Source organism: Leptopilina boulardi, unplaced genomic scaffold, assembly GCF_019393585.1.
Source record: "Leptopilina boulardi isolate dan_hultmark-lab unplaced genomic scaffold, ZJU_Lbou_2.1 LbouV2_325, whole genome shotgun sequence".
Taxonomy (NCBI): Eukaryota; Metazoa; Arthropoda; class Insecta; order Hymenoptera; family Figitidae; genus Leptopilina; species Leptopilina boulardi.
In genome coordinates this window covers 4,679,150-4,698,322 of record NW_026137891.1, presented here as the reverse complement: position 1 = coordinate 4,698,322, position 19,173 = coordinate 4,679,150, and the positions used below count along the sequence as shown (strand labels likewise).

At 23.7% G+C, this 19,173-nt stretch overlaps 1 protein-coding gene across 5 annotated transcripts in view; it reads left to right on the top strand.

The window, feature by feature from the left end:
* LOC127284677 (tetraspanin-9) overlaps positions 1 to 19,173 on the top strand; it is a 29,265-nt gene that overhangs the window by 7,755 nt on the left and 2,337 nt on the right. The window contains exons 1-5 of one of the 5 annotated variants that reach the window (XM_051310251.1): positions 9,613 to 9,733; positions 13,102 to 13,180; positions 13,727 to 13,836; positions 18,417 to 18,608; positions 18,908 to 19,090. In XM_051310251.1, coding sequence (XP_051166208.1) covers positions 13,774 to 13,836; positions 18,417 to 18,608; positions 18,908 to 19,090 — 438 coding nt within the window. In that variant the 5' untranslated portion in view covers positions 9,613 to 9,733; positions 13,102 to 13,180; positions 13,727 to 13,773. Of the gene's footprint in view, positions 1 to 9,612; positions 9,734 to 11,860; positions 12,024 to 13,101; positions 13,181 to 13,726; positions 13,837 to 18,416; positions 18,609 to 18,907; positions 19,091 to 19,173 lie in introns of those variants that run through there. The other 4 variants (XM_051310249.1, XM_051310247.1, XM_051310252.1 and 1 more) reach the window with 4 other exon arrangements.

Genomic DNA, 19,173 nt, shown 5'->3' with positions numbered 1-19,173 from the left:
AAAAATTTTCAAAAAAATTATATACAGTCAGTCGATAAAAATTATTGATTTTCACACCTGGTTCCCTGCTTTTTTATGTGACTATAATTAATATATAAAGTAAATAAGTACAGAAAATAATTACAAATCAATACATAATATATTTTTACGTACATAAACTTAGCGAAACAACTTCAAAAACCAAAAGTCTTATATAGACCAAAATTTGCCGCTTTTTAGTCGCTAATTAGTTGTGAAAAAAAAAATTTTGTCGCTCTTCAAATTTTTTTTAAAATAGGGTGCTTTGCTAAGTTTACATAAAGTTAGCGAAGCACCCATTCTAACTCCGTTGTTTACAAAGATTCACAAAATTCTTCTTGACAGAAATTTGCCGTTTTTTTGCCGTAACAAGACCAAATAATTCATTTTCCAAATACCCAAAAAATTAATTAAAAAAATTTTAAAAAAAATTTATTAAAAAATTTTTTTTAAATTTAAAAATAAAATTAAGAAAAAAATTTTTATACGAACTGTAAATGAATGTAAATTAAACAACTGCAGATGAATCACATAAGTACAGTAAAAAAAATGTAATTCATATAGAAAAAAGAAAAACTTATTTGTTAAATTTTACATTAAACTAAATTAAATTATTTCATAAGAATTTAAAATCTATGCAAGAGAAAATACGTAATCATAAATTATAAAAAAAAATTAATCAACTACTCATACGAAGAACTACTCAAGCAAAAAAAAATGTTCTTAAAAAAAATTAATTTCATTACCTCATTTCACTTACATATAACTAACTACAAAAATTTCATTAAAAATGTTAATTGTTATTAAAAATCAATTTTTTACTTCATTTTTGACGTTAACTTTTTTAAAACAGTATTTATCAATTTTAATTTGTCACGACAAAATCGAAACCAAATAAAATGATCTTAATAGTCAAAGCGACAAATTCCCCAAGTAAAATTTGAATTAAAAAAGTTAATTGATATTAAAAATCACATTTTCAAATTCGTTTTCGACTTAAAATTTGTTTAATCAATATTTATCAATTCTAATTTATCACGACAAAATCGAAACCGACTTGAATACACTTAATAGTCAAAGCGACAAATTCCCCAATTAAAATTTTCATTAAAAAATATTAATTGTTATTAAAAATCACATTTTCAATTTCGTGTTCGACTAAAAAATTTTTTAATCACTATTTATCAATTTTAATTTGTCACGACAAAATCGAAACCTAATTGAATACACCTTATAGTCAAAGCGACAAATTCCCCAATTAAAATTTTCATTAAAAAATATTAATTGTTATTAAAAATCACATTTTCAATTTCGTTTTCGACTCAAAATATGTTTAATCATTATTGATCAGGTTTAATTTGTCACGACAAAATCGAAACATAATTGAATACACTTAAAAGTCAAAGCGACAAATTCCCCAATTAAAATTTTCATTAAAAAATATTAATTGTTATTAAAAATCACATTTTCAATTTCGTTTTCGACTCAAAATATGTTTAATCAATATTGATCAGGTTTAATTTGTCACGACAAAATCGAAACCTACTTGAATACACTTAATAGTCAAAGCGACAAATTCCCCAATTAAAATTTTCATTAAAAAATATTAATTGTTATTAAAAACCACATTTTCAATTTCGTTTTCGACTCAAAATATGTTTAATCATTATTGATCAGGTTTAATTTGTCACGACAAAATCGAAACATAATTGAATACACTTAAAAGTCAAAGCGACAAATTCCCCAATTAAAATTTTCATTAAAAAATATTAATTGTTATTAAAAATCACATTTTCAATTTCGTTTTCGACTCAAAATATGTTTAATCAATATTGATCAGGTTTAATTTGTCACGACAAAATCGAAACCTACTTGAATACACCTTATAGTCAAAGCGACAAATTCCCCAATTAAAATTTTCATTAAAAAATATTAATTGTTATTAAAAATTACATTTTCAATTTTGTGTTCGACTAAAAAATTTTTTAATCACTATTTATCAATTTTAATTTGTCACGACAAAATCGAAACCTAATTGAATACACTTAATAGTCAAAGCGACAAATTCCCCAATTAAAATTTTCATTAAAAAATATTAATTGTTATTAAAAATCACATTTTCAATTTCGTGTTCGACTCAAAATATGTTTAATCATTATTGATCAGGTTTAATTTGTCACGACAAAATCGAAACATAATTGAATACACTTAAAAGTCAAAGCGACAAATTCCCCAAGTAAAATTTTCATTAAAAAATATTAATTGTTAATAAAAATCACATTTTCAATTTCGTTTTCGACTTAAAATTTGTTTAATCAATATTTATCAATTCTAATTTATCACGACAAAATCGAAACCGACTTGAATACACTTAATAGTCAAAGCGACAAATTCCCCAATTAAAATTTTCATTAAAAAATATTAATTGTTATTAAAAATCACATTTTCAATTTCGTGTTCGACTAAAAAATTTTTTAATCACTATTTATCAATTTTAATTTGTCACGACAAAATCGAAACCTAATTGAATACACCTTATAGTCAAAGCGACAAATTCCCCAATTAAAATTTTCATTAAAAAATATTAATTGTTATTAAAAATCACATTTTCAATTTCGTGTTCGACTAAAAAATTTTTTAATCACTATTTATCAATTTTAATTTGTCACGACAAAATCGAAACCTAATTGAATACACCTTATAGTCAAAGCGACAAATTCCCCAATTAAAATTTTCATTAAAAAATATTAATTGTTATTAAAAATCACATTTTCAATTTTGTTTTCGACTCAAAATATGTTTAATCAATATTGATCAGGTTTAATTTGTCACGACAAAATCGAAACCGACTTGAATACACTTAATAGTCAAAGCGACAAATTCCCCAATTAAAATTTTCATTAAAAAATATTAATTGTTATTAAAAACCACATTTTCAATTTCGTTTTCGACTCAAAATATGTTTAATCAATATTGATCATGTTTAATTTGTCACGACAAAATCGAAACCTACTTGAATACACTTCCCAGACAGCACATAACATTGCGGCAATGTTTTGGCAATATTGCTGGGCATGTTTCGCAATATTGCCATGTAACATTACAGCAATGTTGCCACAACATTAAAATGTCCCACCCTGCTCAATATTGCACAGTAATCTTGCCACAAGCTTATGTCAAGGTTGCACCACAAGCTTGCAGCAATGTTGCACGGTTACATTGCTGCAAGATTGCTCGGCAAGTTTGCATCGTAAGCTTGCTGTAAGATTCATGTAATGTCGAATAGTAAGCTAGCTGCAAACTTAATGCTACAGAAAATTCTCGCCGTAGGCACTTTTCTTAAATTTATTGTCAGTTTTTTGGCTATATAATATTTGAACGACACTTCAAAAAAGAAAATATCCATAATTTAAAATTTATTTTACTTAATTGTTCAATTAAAAAAAATTAAAGATAGGATAAAAAATGGAATTAAAACATTTAAATCTAGCTATTTTTTAATGGAAGAAAAAATTATTTTTATGGCCTACGGCGAGAATTTTCTGTAGCATCAAGTTTGCAGCTAGCTTACTATTCGACCTTACATCAATCTTACGATGCAAACTTGCCGAGCAATCTTGCGGCAATGTTACCGTGCAACATTGCTGCAAGCTTGTGGTGCAACCTTGCCATAACCTTGTGGCAAGCTTACTGTGAAATATTGAGCAAGGTGAGACATTTTAATGTTGTGGCAACATTGTTGTAATGTTACAAGGCAATATTGCGAAACTTGCCCAGCAATATTGCCGCAACATTGCCGCAATGTTATGAGCTGTCTGGGTTAAAAGTCTAAGCGACAAATTCCCCAAGTAAAATTTTCATTAAAAAATATTAATTGTTATTTTTTTTTTAATGAAAATTTTACTTGGGGAATTTGTCGGTTAGACTTTTAAGTGTATTCAAGTAGGTTTCGATTTTTTCGTGACAAATTAAACCTGATCAATATTGATTATACATATTTTGAGTCGAAAACGAAATTGAAAATGTGGTTTTTAATAACAATTAATATTTTTTAATGAAAATTTTAATTGGGGAATTTGTCGCTTTGACTATAAGGTGTATTCAATTAGGTTTCGATTTTGTCGTGACAAATTAAAATTGATAAATAGTGATTAAAAAATTTTTTAGTCGAACACGAAATTGAAAATGTGATTTTTAATAACAATTAATATTTTTTAATGAAAATTTTAATTGGGGAATTTGTCGCTTTGACTATAAGGTGTATTCAAGTAGGTTTCGATTTTGTCGTGACAAATTAAACCTGATCAATATTGATTAAACATATTTTGAGTCGAAAACGAAATTGAAAATGTGATTTTTAATAACAATTAATATTTTTTAATGAAAATTTTAATTGGGGAATTTGTCGCTTTGACTATAAGGTGTATTCAAGTAGGTTTCGATTTTGTCGTGACAAATTAAACCTGATCAATATTGATTAAACATATTTTGAGTCGAAAACGAAATTGAAAATGTGATTTTTAATAACAATTAATATTTTTTAATGAAAATTTTAATTGGGGAATTTGTCGCTTTGACTATAAGGTGTATTCAAGTAGGTTTCGATTTTGTCGTGACAAATTAAACCTGATCAATATTGATTAAACATATTTTGAGTCGAAAACGAAATTGAAAATGTGATTTTTAATAACAATTAATATTTTTTAATGAAAATTTTAATTGGGGAATTTGTCGCTTTGACTATTAAGTGTATTCAAGTAGGTTTCGATTTTGTCGTGACAAATTAAACCTGATCAATATTGATTAAACATATTTTGAGTCGAAAACGAAATTGAAAATGTGATTTTTAATAACAATTAATATTTTTTAATGAAAATTTTAATTGGGGAATTTGTCGCTTTGACTTTTAAGTGTATTCAATTATGTTTCGATTTTGTCGTGACAAATTAAACCTGATCAATAATGATTAAACATATTTTGAGTCGAAAACGAAATTGAAAATGTGGTTTTTAATAACAATTAATATTTTTTAATGAAAATTTTAATTGGGGAATTTGTCGCTTTGACTATAAGGTGTATTCAAGTAGGTTTCGACTTTGTCGTGACAAATTAAACCTGATCAATATTGATTAAACATATTTTGAGTCGAAAACGAAATTGAAAATGTGATTTTTATTAACAATTAATATTTTTTAATGAAAATTTTACTTAGGGAATTTGTCGCTTTGACTTTTAAGTGTATTCAATTATGTTTCGATTTTGTCGTGACAAATTAAACCTGATCAATAATGATTAAACATATTTTGAGTCGAACACGAAATTGAAAATGTGATTTTTAATAACAATTAATATTTTTTAATGAAAATTTTAATTGGGGAATTTGTCGCTTTGACTATTAAGTGTATTCAATTAGGTTTCGATTTTGTCGTGACAAATTAAAATTGATAAATAGTGATTAAAAAATTTTTTAGTCGAACACAAAATTGAAAATGTAATTTTTAATAACAATTAATATTTTTTAATGAAAATTTTAATTGGGGAATTTGTCGCTTTGACTATAAGGTGTATTCAAGTAGGTTTCGATTTTGTCGTGACAAATTAAACCTGATCAATATTGATTAAACATATTTTGAGTCGAAAACGAAATTGAAAATGTGATTTTTAATAACAATTAATATTTTTTAATGAAAATTTTAATTGGGGAATTTGTCGCTTTGACTTTTAAGTGTATTCAATTATGTTTCGATTTTGTCGTGACAAATTAAACCTGATCAATAATGATTAAACATATTTTGAGTCGAAAACGAAATTGAAAATGTGGTTTTTAATAACAATTAATATTTTTTAATGAAAATTTTAATTGGGGAATTTGTCGCTTTGACTTTTAAGTGTATTCAATTATGTTTCGATTTTGTCGTGACAAATTAAACCTGATCAATATTGATTAAACATATTTTGAGTCGAAAACGAAATTGAAAATGTGATTTTTAATAACAATTAATATTTTTTAATGAAAATTTTAATTGGGGAATTTGTCGCTTTGACTTTTAAGTGTATTCAATTATGTTTCGATTTTGTCGTGACAAATTAAACCTGATCAATAATGATTAAACATATTTTGAGTCGAACACGAAATTGAAAATGTGATTTTTAATAACAATTAATATTTTTTAATGAAAATTTTAATTGGGGAATTTGTCGCTTTGACTATTAAGTGTATTCAATTAGGTTTCGATTTTGTCGTGACAAATTAAAATTGATAAATAGTGATTAAAAAATTTTTTAGTCGAACACAAAATTGAAAATGTAATTTTTAATAACAATTAATATTTTTTAATGAAAATTTTAATTGGGGAATTTGTCGCTTTGACTATAAGGTGTATTCAAGTAGGTTTCGATTTTGTCGTGACAAATTAAACCTGATCAATATTGATTAAACATATTTTGAGTCGAAAACGAAATTGAAAATGTGATTTTTAATAACAATTAATATTTTTTAATGAAAATTTTAATTGGGGAATTTGTCGCTTTGACTATTAAGTGTATTCAAGTAGGTTTCGATTTTGTCGTGACAAATTAAACCTGATCAATATTGATTAAACATATTTTGAGTCGAAAACGAAATTGAAAATGTGATTTTTAATAACAATTAATATTTTTTAATGAAAATTTTAATTGGGGAATTTGTCGCTTTGACTTTTAAGTGTATTCAATTATGTTTCGATTTTGTCGTGACAAATTAAACCTGATCAATAATGATTAAACATATTTTGAGTCGAAAACGAAATTGAAAATGTGGTTTTTAATAACAATTAATATTTTTTAATGAAAATTTTAATTGGGGAATTTGTCGCTTTGACTATAAGGTGTATTCAAGTAGGTTTCGATTTTGTCGTGACAAATTAAACCTGATCAATATTGATTAAACATATTTTGAGTCGAAAACGAAATTGAAAATGTGATTTTTAATAACAATTAATATTTTTTAATGAAAATTTTAATTGGGGAATTTGTCGCTTTGACTATAAGGTGTATTCAATTAGGTTTCGATTTTGTCGTGACAAATTAAAATTGATAAATAGTGATTAAAAAATTTTTTAGTCGAACACGAAATTGAAAATGTGATTTTTAATAACAATTAATATTTTTTAATGAAAATTTTAATTGGGGAATTTGTCGCTTTGACTATTAAGTGTATTCAAGTCGGTTTCGATTTTGTCGTGATAAATTAGAATTGATAAATATTGATTAAACAAATTTTAAGTCGAAAACGAAATTGAAAATGTGATTTTTAATATCAATTAACTTTTTTAATTCAAATTTTACTTGGGGAATTTGTCGCTTTGACTATTAAGATCATTTTATTTGGTTTCGATTTTGTCGTGACAAATTAAAATTGATAAATACTGTTTTAAAAAAGTTAACGTCAAAAATGAAGTAAAAAATTGATTTTTAATAACAATTAACATTTTTAATGAAATTTTTGTAGTTAGTTATATGTAAGTGAAATGAGGTAATGAAATTAATTTTTTTTAAGAACATTTTTTTTTGCTTGAGTAGTTCTTCGTATGAGTAGTTGATTAATTTTTTTTTATAATTTATGATTACGTATTTTCTCTTGCATAGATTTTAAATTCTTATGAAATAATTTAATTTAGTTTAATGTAAAATTTAACAAATAAGTTTTTCTTTTTTCTATATGAATTACATTTTTTTTACTGTACTTATGTGATTCATCTGCAGTTGTTTAATTTACATTCATTTACAGTTCGTATAAAAATTTTTTTCTTAATTTTATTTTTAAATTTAAAAAAAATTTTTTAATAAATTTTTTTTAAAATTTTTTTAATTAATTTTTTGGGTATTTGGAAAATGAATTATTTGGTCTTGTTACGGCAAAAAAACGGCAAATTTCTGTCAAGAAGAATTTTGTGAATCTTTGTAAACAACGGAGTTAGAATGGGTGCTTCGCTAACTTTATGTAAACTTAGCAAAGCACCCTATTTTAAAAAAAATTTGAAGAGCGACAAAATTTTTTTTTTCACAACTAATTAGCGACTAAAAAGCGGCAAATTTTGGTCTATATAAGACTTTTGGTTTTTGAAGTTGTTTCGCTAAGTTTATGTACGTTATATTTTTTCCTCCAGTGTATTCTTTAATTTTTTTGATGAGAAGTAAAATTCTATCAATGGAAAGTAAAAACATAAAAAAACAAATTTATATTACTTTTTGTTTTTTATGTTTTTTATCTTGCATTGATCGAATTTTACTTTTCATCAAAATATACACCTGAAAGGGAATTTCTCATTTATCTTTAAAAAAATTTTTTTAATTCTTTAATTAATAATCAATAAATAATACAATTATAATTATCAAAATACAATTATCACAAATCACACAAATAATAAATAAAAATCGAATTTTATTTTTTTATTTTAACCTGAAAAAATTATAGTTCTATATTTTTTACATAATTTGAAAAAAACCTTTTGAAATATAAAATAAATATTTTTTTAAAATAAAATAAATATTTTTTTAAAATAAAATGTCTCAGTGTTTAGAAAGGGTATTTTATTTCAAACCTCGATTCATCGCCGGGAGTCAGGTTTAAATAAAATCCTTTTACACGGTTATTAATTTCACAACTTGACGTTTGTGCACAATATTATATGTATGTCAACGCCCTTTCCTTTATAAAGAATTATTATATTGAATTCCATTCAATTATATAATGAATAGTGATAGTGATTATCATTATACAGTGAATAGTATTATAATTATACACTCAGAAAAAAAATTGTCTCACAGTCAAATAAATTTTTATTTGTTTCAAATAAATATTTATTTGTTTCAAATAAATATTTATGTATTTTTTTTTATTTTTGTTTCATTATGCTAACTGTCATAGAAACTTTATTTTTAAAATAAATAAAAATAAATTCTCAAATTCATTAGAAAAATAATTAAAAACAAAAGAAAAAAAAATAATTATCTATCTATGTAATTAAAAATCAATCATGTCTTAATATAAAAATTTTATCTACTTTACTTTTTTTAATATTTAAAAATAGATTTTATCTGTAGAAAATTAAAATTTTTTTTCATGAAATAATAATAATTATTATTATCAACAATCATAAGAAGTAAAAAAAGTAAAAAATAAAGACATAAAAATTTCAAAGATTGTTTATAGAAAACTAAGTAAACTTTTTTCAATTGTGGTAATTGACTGATAAGAAGTGATAATGTTTTACAATTCCGATAACACTTTCGTGCTTCGTGCATATACACCGTATCAAGGCGGGTAGAATAGTAGAATGTTAAAAAGTATCAGAAAATCGAGAAACGTTGTGAGGCACACAACATTCGTCTGTGCGTTCAGTGCGTTAAAAAAATTTTCATTATACAAAAAATTCAATGTTTTTTAAAAATTTTCATGTAACAACAGATGAAATATGTTATTTTTTCATTTTTATAATATCCTTGACAATTGTTTACGTTAGTTTAAACATAATTATCGGTTCATTATATACAGAAATTAAGTGACAAATTAAAAAAAAAATTATATTCATCATTAATTGATTTCAATTTTTTTAAATGTAAACAGAAAATAAATTTACTTCTAGTAAAATATGGAAAAGTGCATCTTTACCAGTTTGTGGATTTTTAATGATACTAATTGTTTAAACCGTTGGGAGGAAATTTTTTTCACGAGGTTTTTACTGTTATATTATTTATCATTGCATTGTAGATTATTACATTTAAAGTGCTATTATAGTATTATATTATATTATGTTATATTACTGTAATATAATATTTATATTATAATAATGTATAATTATTTTTTATAATATATAATAATTTTTATCATTGTCAATTTTTGTATTTTTGTTATTATTTAATATTTATATAGTCAATCTATTTCTATTATCAATACTTATAATTTACAAAAATATTTTTATTTTCTGAAATGAAAATATTTTAAAGCAAATGAAAATAAAAATTTTTATCAGCTTTAATTTCAATTTTTTCAGTATTTTTTACAATAATTATTCTAACCATATTTTTTGGGGAGGCGAATGATTTTGTTTAGATATTTTAATTTTTTTCCGAATGATATACATACCCAGAATAGATGGAAATATATAGTTCATTGATCATCTCAGTTTTTCACCGTTTTAATGATATCTAAGAGTAAATTGACCCACATAAGATCCGATTACAGAAAATTATACTCCGCTTTATAAAATTGCCTGTCACTAATGCTAGATTTCCTTATGTCATGTGCCAAACAGTTCTTGTCAAGTTTTATTAAAATCTTTCTCGGTATTATTTTTTGAAACTAAAAAAATAGACTTTTATTAAATCAAGACCCAGAGAATTGTTTTCTTTTCATTCATTTGAATCAAATAAAAATATATTTATGTCTCAGAGCCTAATCATTTTCTATTTATTTTAAATTTAAAAAAAATTATTTAGCAAAAATTGAATTTTATTTAGCCGAAATAAAATTTTAATTCCAACCAAGTAAAATTTATTTTAAGCCCAGGTCCAAGTCGTGTCAGCTGTTCCATTGAAACTTCAAAGGAATAGCTGACTCGACTTGGACCTGGCCTTAAGAAAATAAAATTTGAATTTAAAGAAAATAAAAATTATTTGTAACAAATAAAATTTATTAAAACCAAAATGAAATTTATTTGAACCAAATAAATATTTATTTGGCTCTGAGATAAATACACCTAGAAAAATCTTTTATTTGAGACAAAAATAAAATTTATTTGCATCAAATAAAAATATATTTGTCTCAGAGCAAAAGAGAAAAATCTTTTATTTGAGATAAAAATAAAATTTATTTGCATCAAATAAAAATATATTTGTCTCAGAGCCTAATAACTATTTATTCGATTAAAATAACAAATTTAATTTAGTAAAAATAAATTTTACTTAGCATAAATAAAATTTTTATTTAAACCAAATAAAATTTATTTGAAACAAAAATCAATTTGGCTCTGATATAAATATACACCCAGAGAAATGATTTATTTGAGCCAAATATAATTGTATTTGAATTAAATAAACGTATATTTGTCTCAGAGACAACTAGTCTATTTATTTGACGTAAATAAAAATTTTATTTGTCATAAATAAAATTTCTATTTAAATCAAATAAAATTTATTTGCAACAAATAAATATTTATTTGGCTCTGAAACAAATATATTTTTTTCTGGGTGTATATTTTCTTCGAAAGCAAAATCTTCGAACTATTTTGTAAAGAATTTAAAATATTTTATTAAAAAATTAAGTATGCGATATATAAAAATAATAATACTTTTTAATTATATAATTACAAATGAATTACATTCCAAAAAAAACGCAAGCGGTGACAGCGGTGGGACCAATAAATTCGCCAGAGATTTAGCAAAAGTTTTTACCTATTTTTAAATATATTCCCGTGACTTTTTTTGCTATAAATTAGTTAAATTTAACTCAACTAGTTAAATATTTTGTTTACCAATGAGTAAAATAATTAATTTATAGAAAAAAATCAGTTACTAATTCAAATTAGTGAAACATTTTTTACTATAAATCGAACCCATAAAATTCTATGACAAAAAATTCGGAGATTTTGCTATATAGAAATTTTTTTTTCGAAACAAAAAAAATGAATTGAATACTTGATGAAGAGATGTGAGTTGAAATTTCAAAGGAATGTGCCTGTCAACTGTTGTCTAGATCTGATTCCTCCTTCACCCTTTGAGTACTTATAACTATACATATATATCTACAAACGCGCGATAATACAGTGTAGGTGAGACCGGGACTGTGAGTGCGATGTCCCGTTACGGGACCTAGAAGGCCCCACAAAGCTGACGGTCACATCCAGTCAGTTCTCTCAGTACTTCAAAACAGATCCTCGTGTCGCGTAACTCGTGCATGGATATCGCTGCCTATGACGCTCTTTCGCTACCGTTGTTCAACGTCATTTTACTACCGATTTCGCTGGGTAAACAAAAAAAAAATCGAATTGAGCGCCTTTTTTTTATTTTACCGTAAAAAAAAGACAAAATTTAATTTTTTTATAAATACTTTTTTTTCCGAATTTAATTTGGTTTTTAAATATACTTTGACATTTTTTGTAAAATTTATTTATTTAATTATTTATTAATAAACTAAATTATTGTATAACTAATAAAATAAATTTATTAATAAATAATAAAATTATTATTATTAATGACTATTATGATAAATTATTTATTAAAAAAAGGGCAAAATTCGATTTTTGAATTGTAATCTTTAGCATTATTTTCAAATTGGTTTTTCTCTTTTTTTTGCGAATTTAAGGAACATTTCTCCCCCATTTTCTAAATTTTGAATTAGTAAAAATTTTATAATTTGAATTAGTGACTCACATTTTGTTTTTGATTTAGTAAAATTTAATTAATAAAATTAATACACCTAGAGAAAAAAATATATTTATTTGAGTAAAATAAAAATTTTATTTGCGCTAAATAAAATTTTATTTATGATAAATAAATTTTTTTTACTTAAAACAAATAAAAAATATTATCTTTGCTCTGAGACAAATATATTTTTATTGCGGTTTAAATTTTATTTTATTTGTATCAAATAAATGCAAATAAAAAATTTTTCTTGGTGTATTTGTTTGAAATAAATTTTATTTGGTTTTAATAAAACTTTATTCGTCTCAAATAAACGACAATAAAATATTTCTCTGCAGGTGCAGTAGAAAACAATTTTGTTTACTATCGAATTAGTAAAATTTAACAAATTCAAAAGCGAAAGGCGAGTCCCCAATTAGTTTAAATTTTTACTAATTCAAATTTAGAGAGCAATTTAATTTTTTTTTTATTTCAAGTACAATTTATTGCAAAATTTATCAAAAAAAAAGTGATTTTAAATTTATGGTTTTTTTTTCAAGAAAACGCTCGATTTGCGTGAAGTTTTTTTTTATTTTATGTTATATAGTAATTTTTATAAATGTAAAAAAAATTCAATTTTGAAAAATGAAATTTATTTTTGAGTGGAAATTTGTTCTGTATATATATATTCCTTTTTAATAGAGATGCAAAAACGAGATGTAGAACTACGCGTGTTCGACATGAATCGCATCCAGTTATTACACTTCGCCTGAGGCCTCATGTGAGTAAAACGTAGTGTGTGTATATATTCGCGATACAGAAAAGTGATTTTCATTCAAGTTTTGCATTCACTTTAAATTATATATTGACATTTTCATAGCAAGCGATGTGGGTCTTTTCTTGAAAATTAATCATTTATGCTATATTACTTCCCTTTTTTTTATTATTAATGACTTTATATTTTTCTGTTTCCAAAATTTATTCACAGTATTTTATTTTTATTGTGAAAATTTAAAATTAATTAAATACTAATGAAACATTTATTTTTACATTTAGGTTTTTTTTTACATCGTGTAGGAAATTATATAATTATTTTTAAAATTAATTAATCATTTAATTATTAATTTTTTATGCTTTTCTTGATTTTGTATTATTTTGAAATTATAATTTTATTATTTAATTATTATATTTTATTATTATTATTTAATTTTATGATACCTATTTTATTATTTTATATTTTATTTTTCATAATTTTCACTTTTTAGTCGAATTAAATTAAAAATATTTTACGTATTTTAATATATGATTTGTATTGATTTTTTTTCAGAAAACACCGGTAGCATTGCCTCCTTGAAAAGCCCATAAAAATTAGCCATGGGTCGCACGGGGTACACATGCATCAGACACGTCTTCTGTTCACTTAACGTTTTGATATGGGTCAGTATATTATTACGTTCAAATTTCATATTAATATTTCAGTTTTAATTTACGTCAAAAAAAAAATACCAAAAAGTATATATATAAACAGATCAATAATACAACTTCCCCTCGTTTATATATTTCTATAATATAAGAATTGTCACGACATAAAAACCCCCTTTAAGAATTTTGACAATATAATTTTATATTATTAATTTTCCTACACCCAGAAGAAAAATATTTTATTATTTGTATTTATTTAAGACAAATAAAATTTATTTGAATTAGAAATATTTTTATCTCAGAACCTAATAACTTTTTGTTTAAAAAAAAAATTAATTTAGCAGAAATAAAATTTTATTTACCGCAAATAAAATTTATTTGAAACAAATAAAAATTTTTTGTCTAAAACAAGAAAAGTGAAATTTACGTATTATTTTTTCGAAAACACTTGAAAAAATTTGTCCATTTTACAAGAAAAAAAAAAATTATAATGTGGAAAATGTAGTTAAAAAAAATATATTTAATTTATGAAAAAAAATCTCCCACGCGAAGTTTATATTATATTTCAAGTTTTGTCTCAAGTTGGAAAATAATATACACGCGGAATTAGATAATTTTATCCACAAAAGACCGCCTTCTCAATATGGCAAATGAACAATCAAGATTGTCAACACACAATCGCAAATTCCATCCATTGCAATTTCTACACGCTTAAATAGTCATACCACTTGAAATCGTCTTCCGTTCTGAATAAAAGGCTTTTAAATGGGGCGTTGAACCACACGTTCTATGATCCACACGATTGTACAATACCCAATTGAGCAATTTTTTTTTCTTTTTATTTCTTTTTTTTTCAAATGCGAATTTTACGGATTTGTTCTTTTTATATAGCGTAATTTTTAATTTTTTTATTGGAACGTGTGAGAAAGAATTCCCCCCCCCCACCTCTTTCTCGCTTTATGTATACTCTATATGCCAATAAAGGTCAATATCTTTCAATTTTTTTTTCACTTAGTAGGTTACCTACAAAACTTGACAACATAATTTTTCCCATTTCTTTTATGATTTCTCCTTGACATTATTATTTCAAGAGCATATTGTCAAAAGGTTTCACGTACTTTGTTATAGGGAAAGATACGTGATTCTTTTGCAGAAGGTACGAAAAAAAGAGTTTTATATACGAGTACAAAATTATTCAAAAATTGATAGGTATTTGGAGAATAAGAAATATTTGTTTCAGAGCCAAATAAATATTTATTTATTTCAAATAAATATTTCAGTTAAATAAAAATTTTATTTTCGCTAAATAAAAATTTATTATTTACTTTTATTACTATTATTTACGTTATATAAAAATTTTATTGATGTTAAATAAATTTTTTTATTTAAACCAAATACAATTTTTATTTAAACTAATTTAAACAAAATAAAATTTATTTTATAACAAATAATATTTTTATTTAAACTAATTTTATTTAAATATATAAAATATTTGACGAAGCTGAAGTATGCAATGTTTATGATAAACAATTTTTAAAGAAATAATTTTTAAAATGAAAAATTCTATAATTTTTCGCTTAAAAAATATTTCTTGTATAATTTTCATTAATCAACAAATTATAAAAAAATATTTTTTAGGCAAAAAATTATTGAATTTTTCATTTTAAAAAAATTATTTCGTTTATCATAAAGAATGCGTACTTCAGCTTCGTATATTTGAAACAAATAAAAATTTAATTCTGAAAAATATATTTCTTTTCTATATAAAGAGATTTTTTTTTCAATTTTGGAAACTGCAAAAAAATAATTCTCTCCTCTTTTCTCGAAATTCTAAATTTTATAAATGACACAGTTTGAATGATGATAAATACTTCATTATCATTATCTTTTAAGTATCTCCATAAAATGTCGGAAATTCATCACTCTCGTGGTTTTGAAAGTGTAAAAAGTTTCTTCAAGTGTTGAAGCGAAATTGCCAAGAAGATAGATTAATCTTTATTAAATGCACACCTTTACATATATATATGCGCTTCAAGAAATAAAAAGAACTTCCGTTTCAAATAAAATGACAAATTATATATAAATTTAATTCTACGTAATTGTGCGTACATTTTTTGTAAAAAAAAAAAACAAAATTAGGGCAGTTTATAAACTTTCTATTCGTTAGTACAGTTTTAATTAAAACACACTTTAATATGTTTATTTTTCATCTGAATATCATGTAATTTTATTACTTATTTTTTAAAACAAAAAAGTTACCAATAATTAAATAAAAAAAAATATAAACAAATAAAATAAAAACCAAAAATTTAAATAAAGGAAAAAACATTTCAAAATTTTGAACAGTAGTTTAATTTTCTCTTTTTCCATATTGAATTTTCATTTTTTTTTTTCATGCAAATAATTAACAGAGAAAGGTGTCAGTAGTAGAAGGCCACGTTGTTAACGGGATAGTGTTAAATTTTTCCTTTTTTGAAACAATAAATTCAATTCTCAGAACGAAAGAAATTATTATTAAAGTTCGTGATGAATTATCTTTTTTTTTTGTTGGAAAAATGCGCGCACGATTACAGTTGTTGGCAAGAAGAAGGGAATTAACGGTGTATAGAATGTGAATGAAAAAAAGGGTAGAGATTATTTTATAATTAAATACTAAAATGGAATTGAAAATAAATACTGTCTTTAAAACAGATTACGCCAATTAAATTATTAATAACAAAGATGATAATTATATATTTATAAATGTACAATACATTTTATATAGATATATTATTATTACTCTCTTAATTTGAAATAAGAATTTTTTAAATTCAGAATACATAAAAATTTGTATAGAATTATCTCAAAAATGATATAAACAATTTATTATATAAAAAAGGATTTGTTAAAAAAATTTTCTAACCTTAAAATCGTTGTCCTATTACCGAACGCGAACTCCATCATGAAACTGCTTTCATTTGTTGATGATGATGATGATGATATCTGCTGATGATGATTTCCAAAATCACTCCCGAAAAAAGATAGCATACTATTATGAAATTTTTTAATCGATCGCGGTTTTAAAAAAATTCGAACACTCCCGGAAAAATAGTATACTATCTAGAACTAAAACTATTTTTGAAATCGCGATTTTAAACTAATTCGAAAACTTCCGAAAAAATTTACTATTAAAGACTAAAACTATTTTTTAAAACGATCACGGTTTTAAAATAATTCGAACACTCCCGAAAAATGATATATAGTATACTATTTAGAACTGAAACTATTTTTTAATCGATCGCGGTTTTAGAATAATTCGAACACTCCCGGAAAAAAATAGTATACTATCAAGGACTAAAAAGTATTTTTTAAATAAACGCAGTTTTAAACTAAACTAATTCGAACGCGAAAAAAGAAATTTTAAAAAAAATGCGAATCACACCTGAACTTCAATTTTAATACACAAATTGCGAGTTTATAATTTTCACACCACTAATTATTATTGTCCATGTTTACGTTTATGGGGTGACCATCTATTGTTCCGTTGAATCTAAACATACTTGGGATGCAGGTATACACAGATTTTATTCCAAGAAAAATCAATTAGATAAATTCAAAATGCACTTTTTTCAGGTATTTTAGAATTAATTTAAAATTCTTTTTATATTCTTTGATTTCTTAAAATGAATAAAAATTTTGCTATCAAGATGTGAAATATTAAAAAAATTTCATATGTGAATTCAAATCTATTGTAATTTTCTCAAAATTTCTCAATAATTTGAAATAACAATTTTTAATTAATTAACACTCTCTAAATGAAAAAATAAAACTTGAATAGTAAACAAAACATTTGCATGTATGCATAGGCACTGTCTAGTTTTTCGCCAGTTTAAAAGAAATTTAGAGGTTAGGAATTTACACTTACATGAAATTAATAATTATAAGAAAAAAAAGAATAGAAAAGTTTTGCAAATGATAATTGTTGAACATCACCAACAATAGAATGATTTTAGTAATTTGAATAAATTAATGACTTCTAAAAATTAAACAAATGACACTTAGAAAACTATTCGACAAAGCTGAAGTCAGACGCTGAACACCTATTACCAAAAGTGAACACTTGGAGCGCTAACTTCGAATCACGTGACTGTTACGTCATTTAAAAAATTTCTGCTAATTTTTGTTTACATAGTTTATTTTTGCCTAATTGTACTTAGTAAAAGCAAAATCTACTAATTTGTTAGTAAAATATAAAAGTGCTAATATGGAAAAAGTATAAAAATTCTACAAATTCAGTAGATTTTGAAAGTGGACTATATTAATACAGTAACAATATTAATTAATTTAGTTGTCATTTTTATTATTACTCTTTGTTAATTTAATTATTACTCTTTATTAATTTAATTATTACTCTTTATTAATTTAATTACTAAATTATTCATTATATTAAAAAATTGAATTATAATTTTTTTCATGATTACCAAAATTAAAAAATATAGTTTAAAATTTTTTTTTTCGTATAAACTATGAATTTGTGATTATTTTGCTACGTTTTATTAATGAAAATAAAAGAGAAAATATTTATATACTTTGCTGATTAATAAATTACCTTTCAGTTGTGCGCCTGTGGAATTTTAGGCGCCGGCCTTTGGCTTCGATTGGCTTATTCCGGATACACGACTCTTGTACCACAATACAGTTTTGCATCAGCTGATTCATTTCTTCTTGCTGCCGGCTGTCTCACCTTCATTGTGGCTTTCTTTGGATGCTGTGGCGCCTGGTTTCAATCAAGATGCATGTTAATCACAGTGAGTTGTTCCCCTTTTTATCTAATTAGCTATTTAGAAAAATCCATTATGTCAGGAAAAATAATTTTAAAAAAATTACACATAAAAAAAATATATTTATATTAAAATAAAAAATAATATAAAATATTTATAAATATAAATAAATTAATTATTATTAATTATTATTAACAATCGTATTTTTATTTTAAAAATTAAAAAAATATTGGATAATCCATTTTTCTTTCTACAATGTAATTTTATTATTTACTGAATTTATTTTTGATTTACAAATAAAAAAATATAACTTACCACTGCTTCAGTATTTCAGTTTGGTAATTCTTGTCTTTTTGGCTGAATTTATGCTGGGAACACTTGCATTCATATTTAAGGATTACGTGACTAATAGTTTGCGAGAGGAATTATTGTTTGGTATCGAAAAGCATTACAACATCACAAGAGAACCTGGTACTTTGCCTGCCGTTTGGGATCATATTCATTCAGAGGTATAAAAAGCCCTTCTATTGAAAGCAAAATATATTCACCAATACAAATGCTAATCAAAATAATATAATTAAATAAATAAATA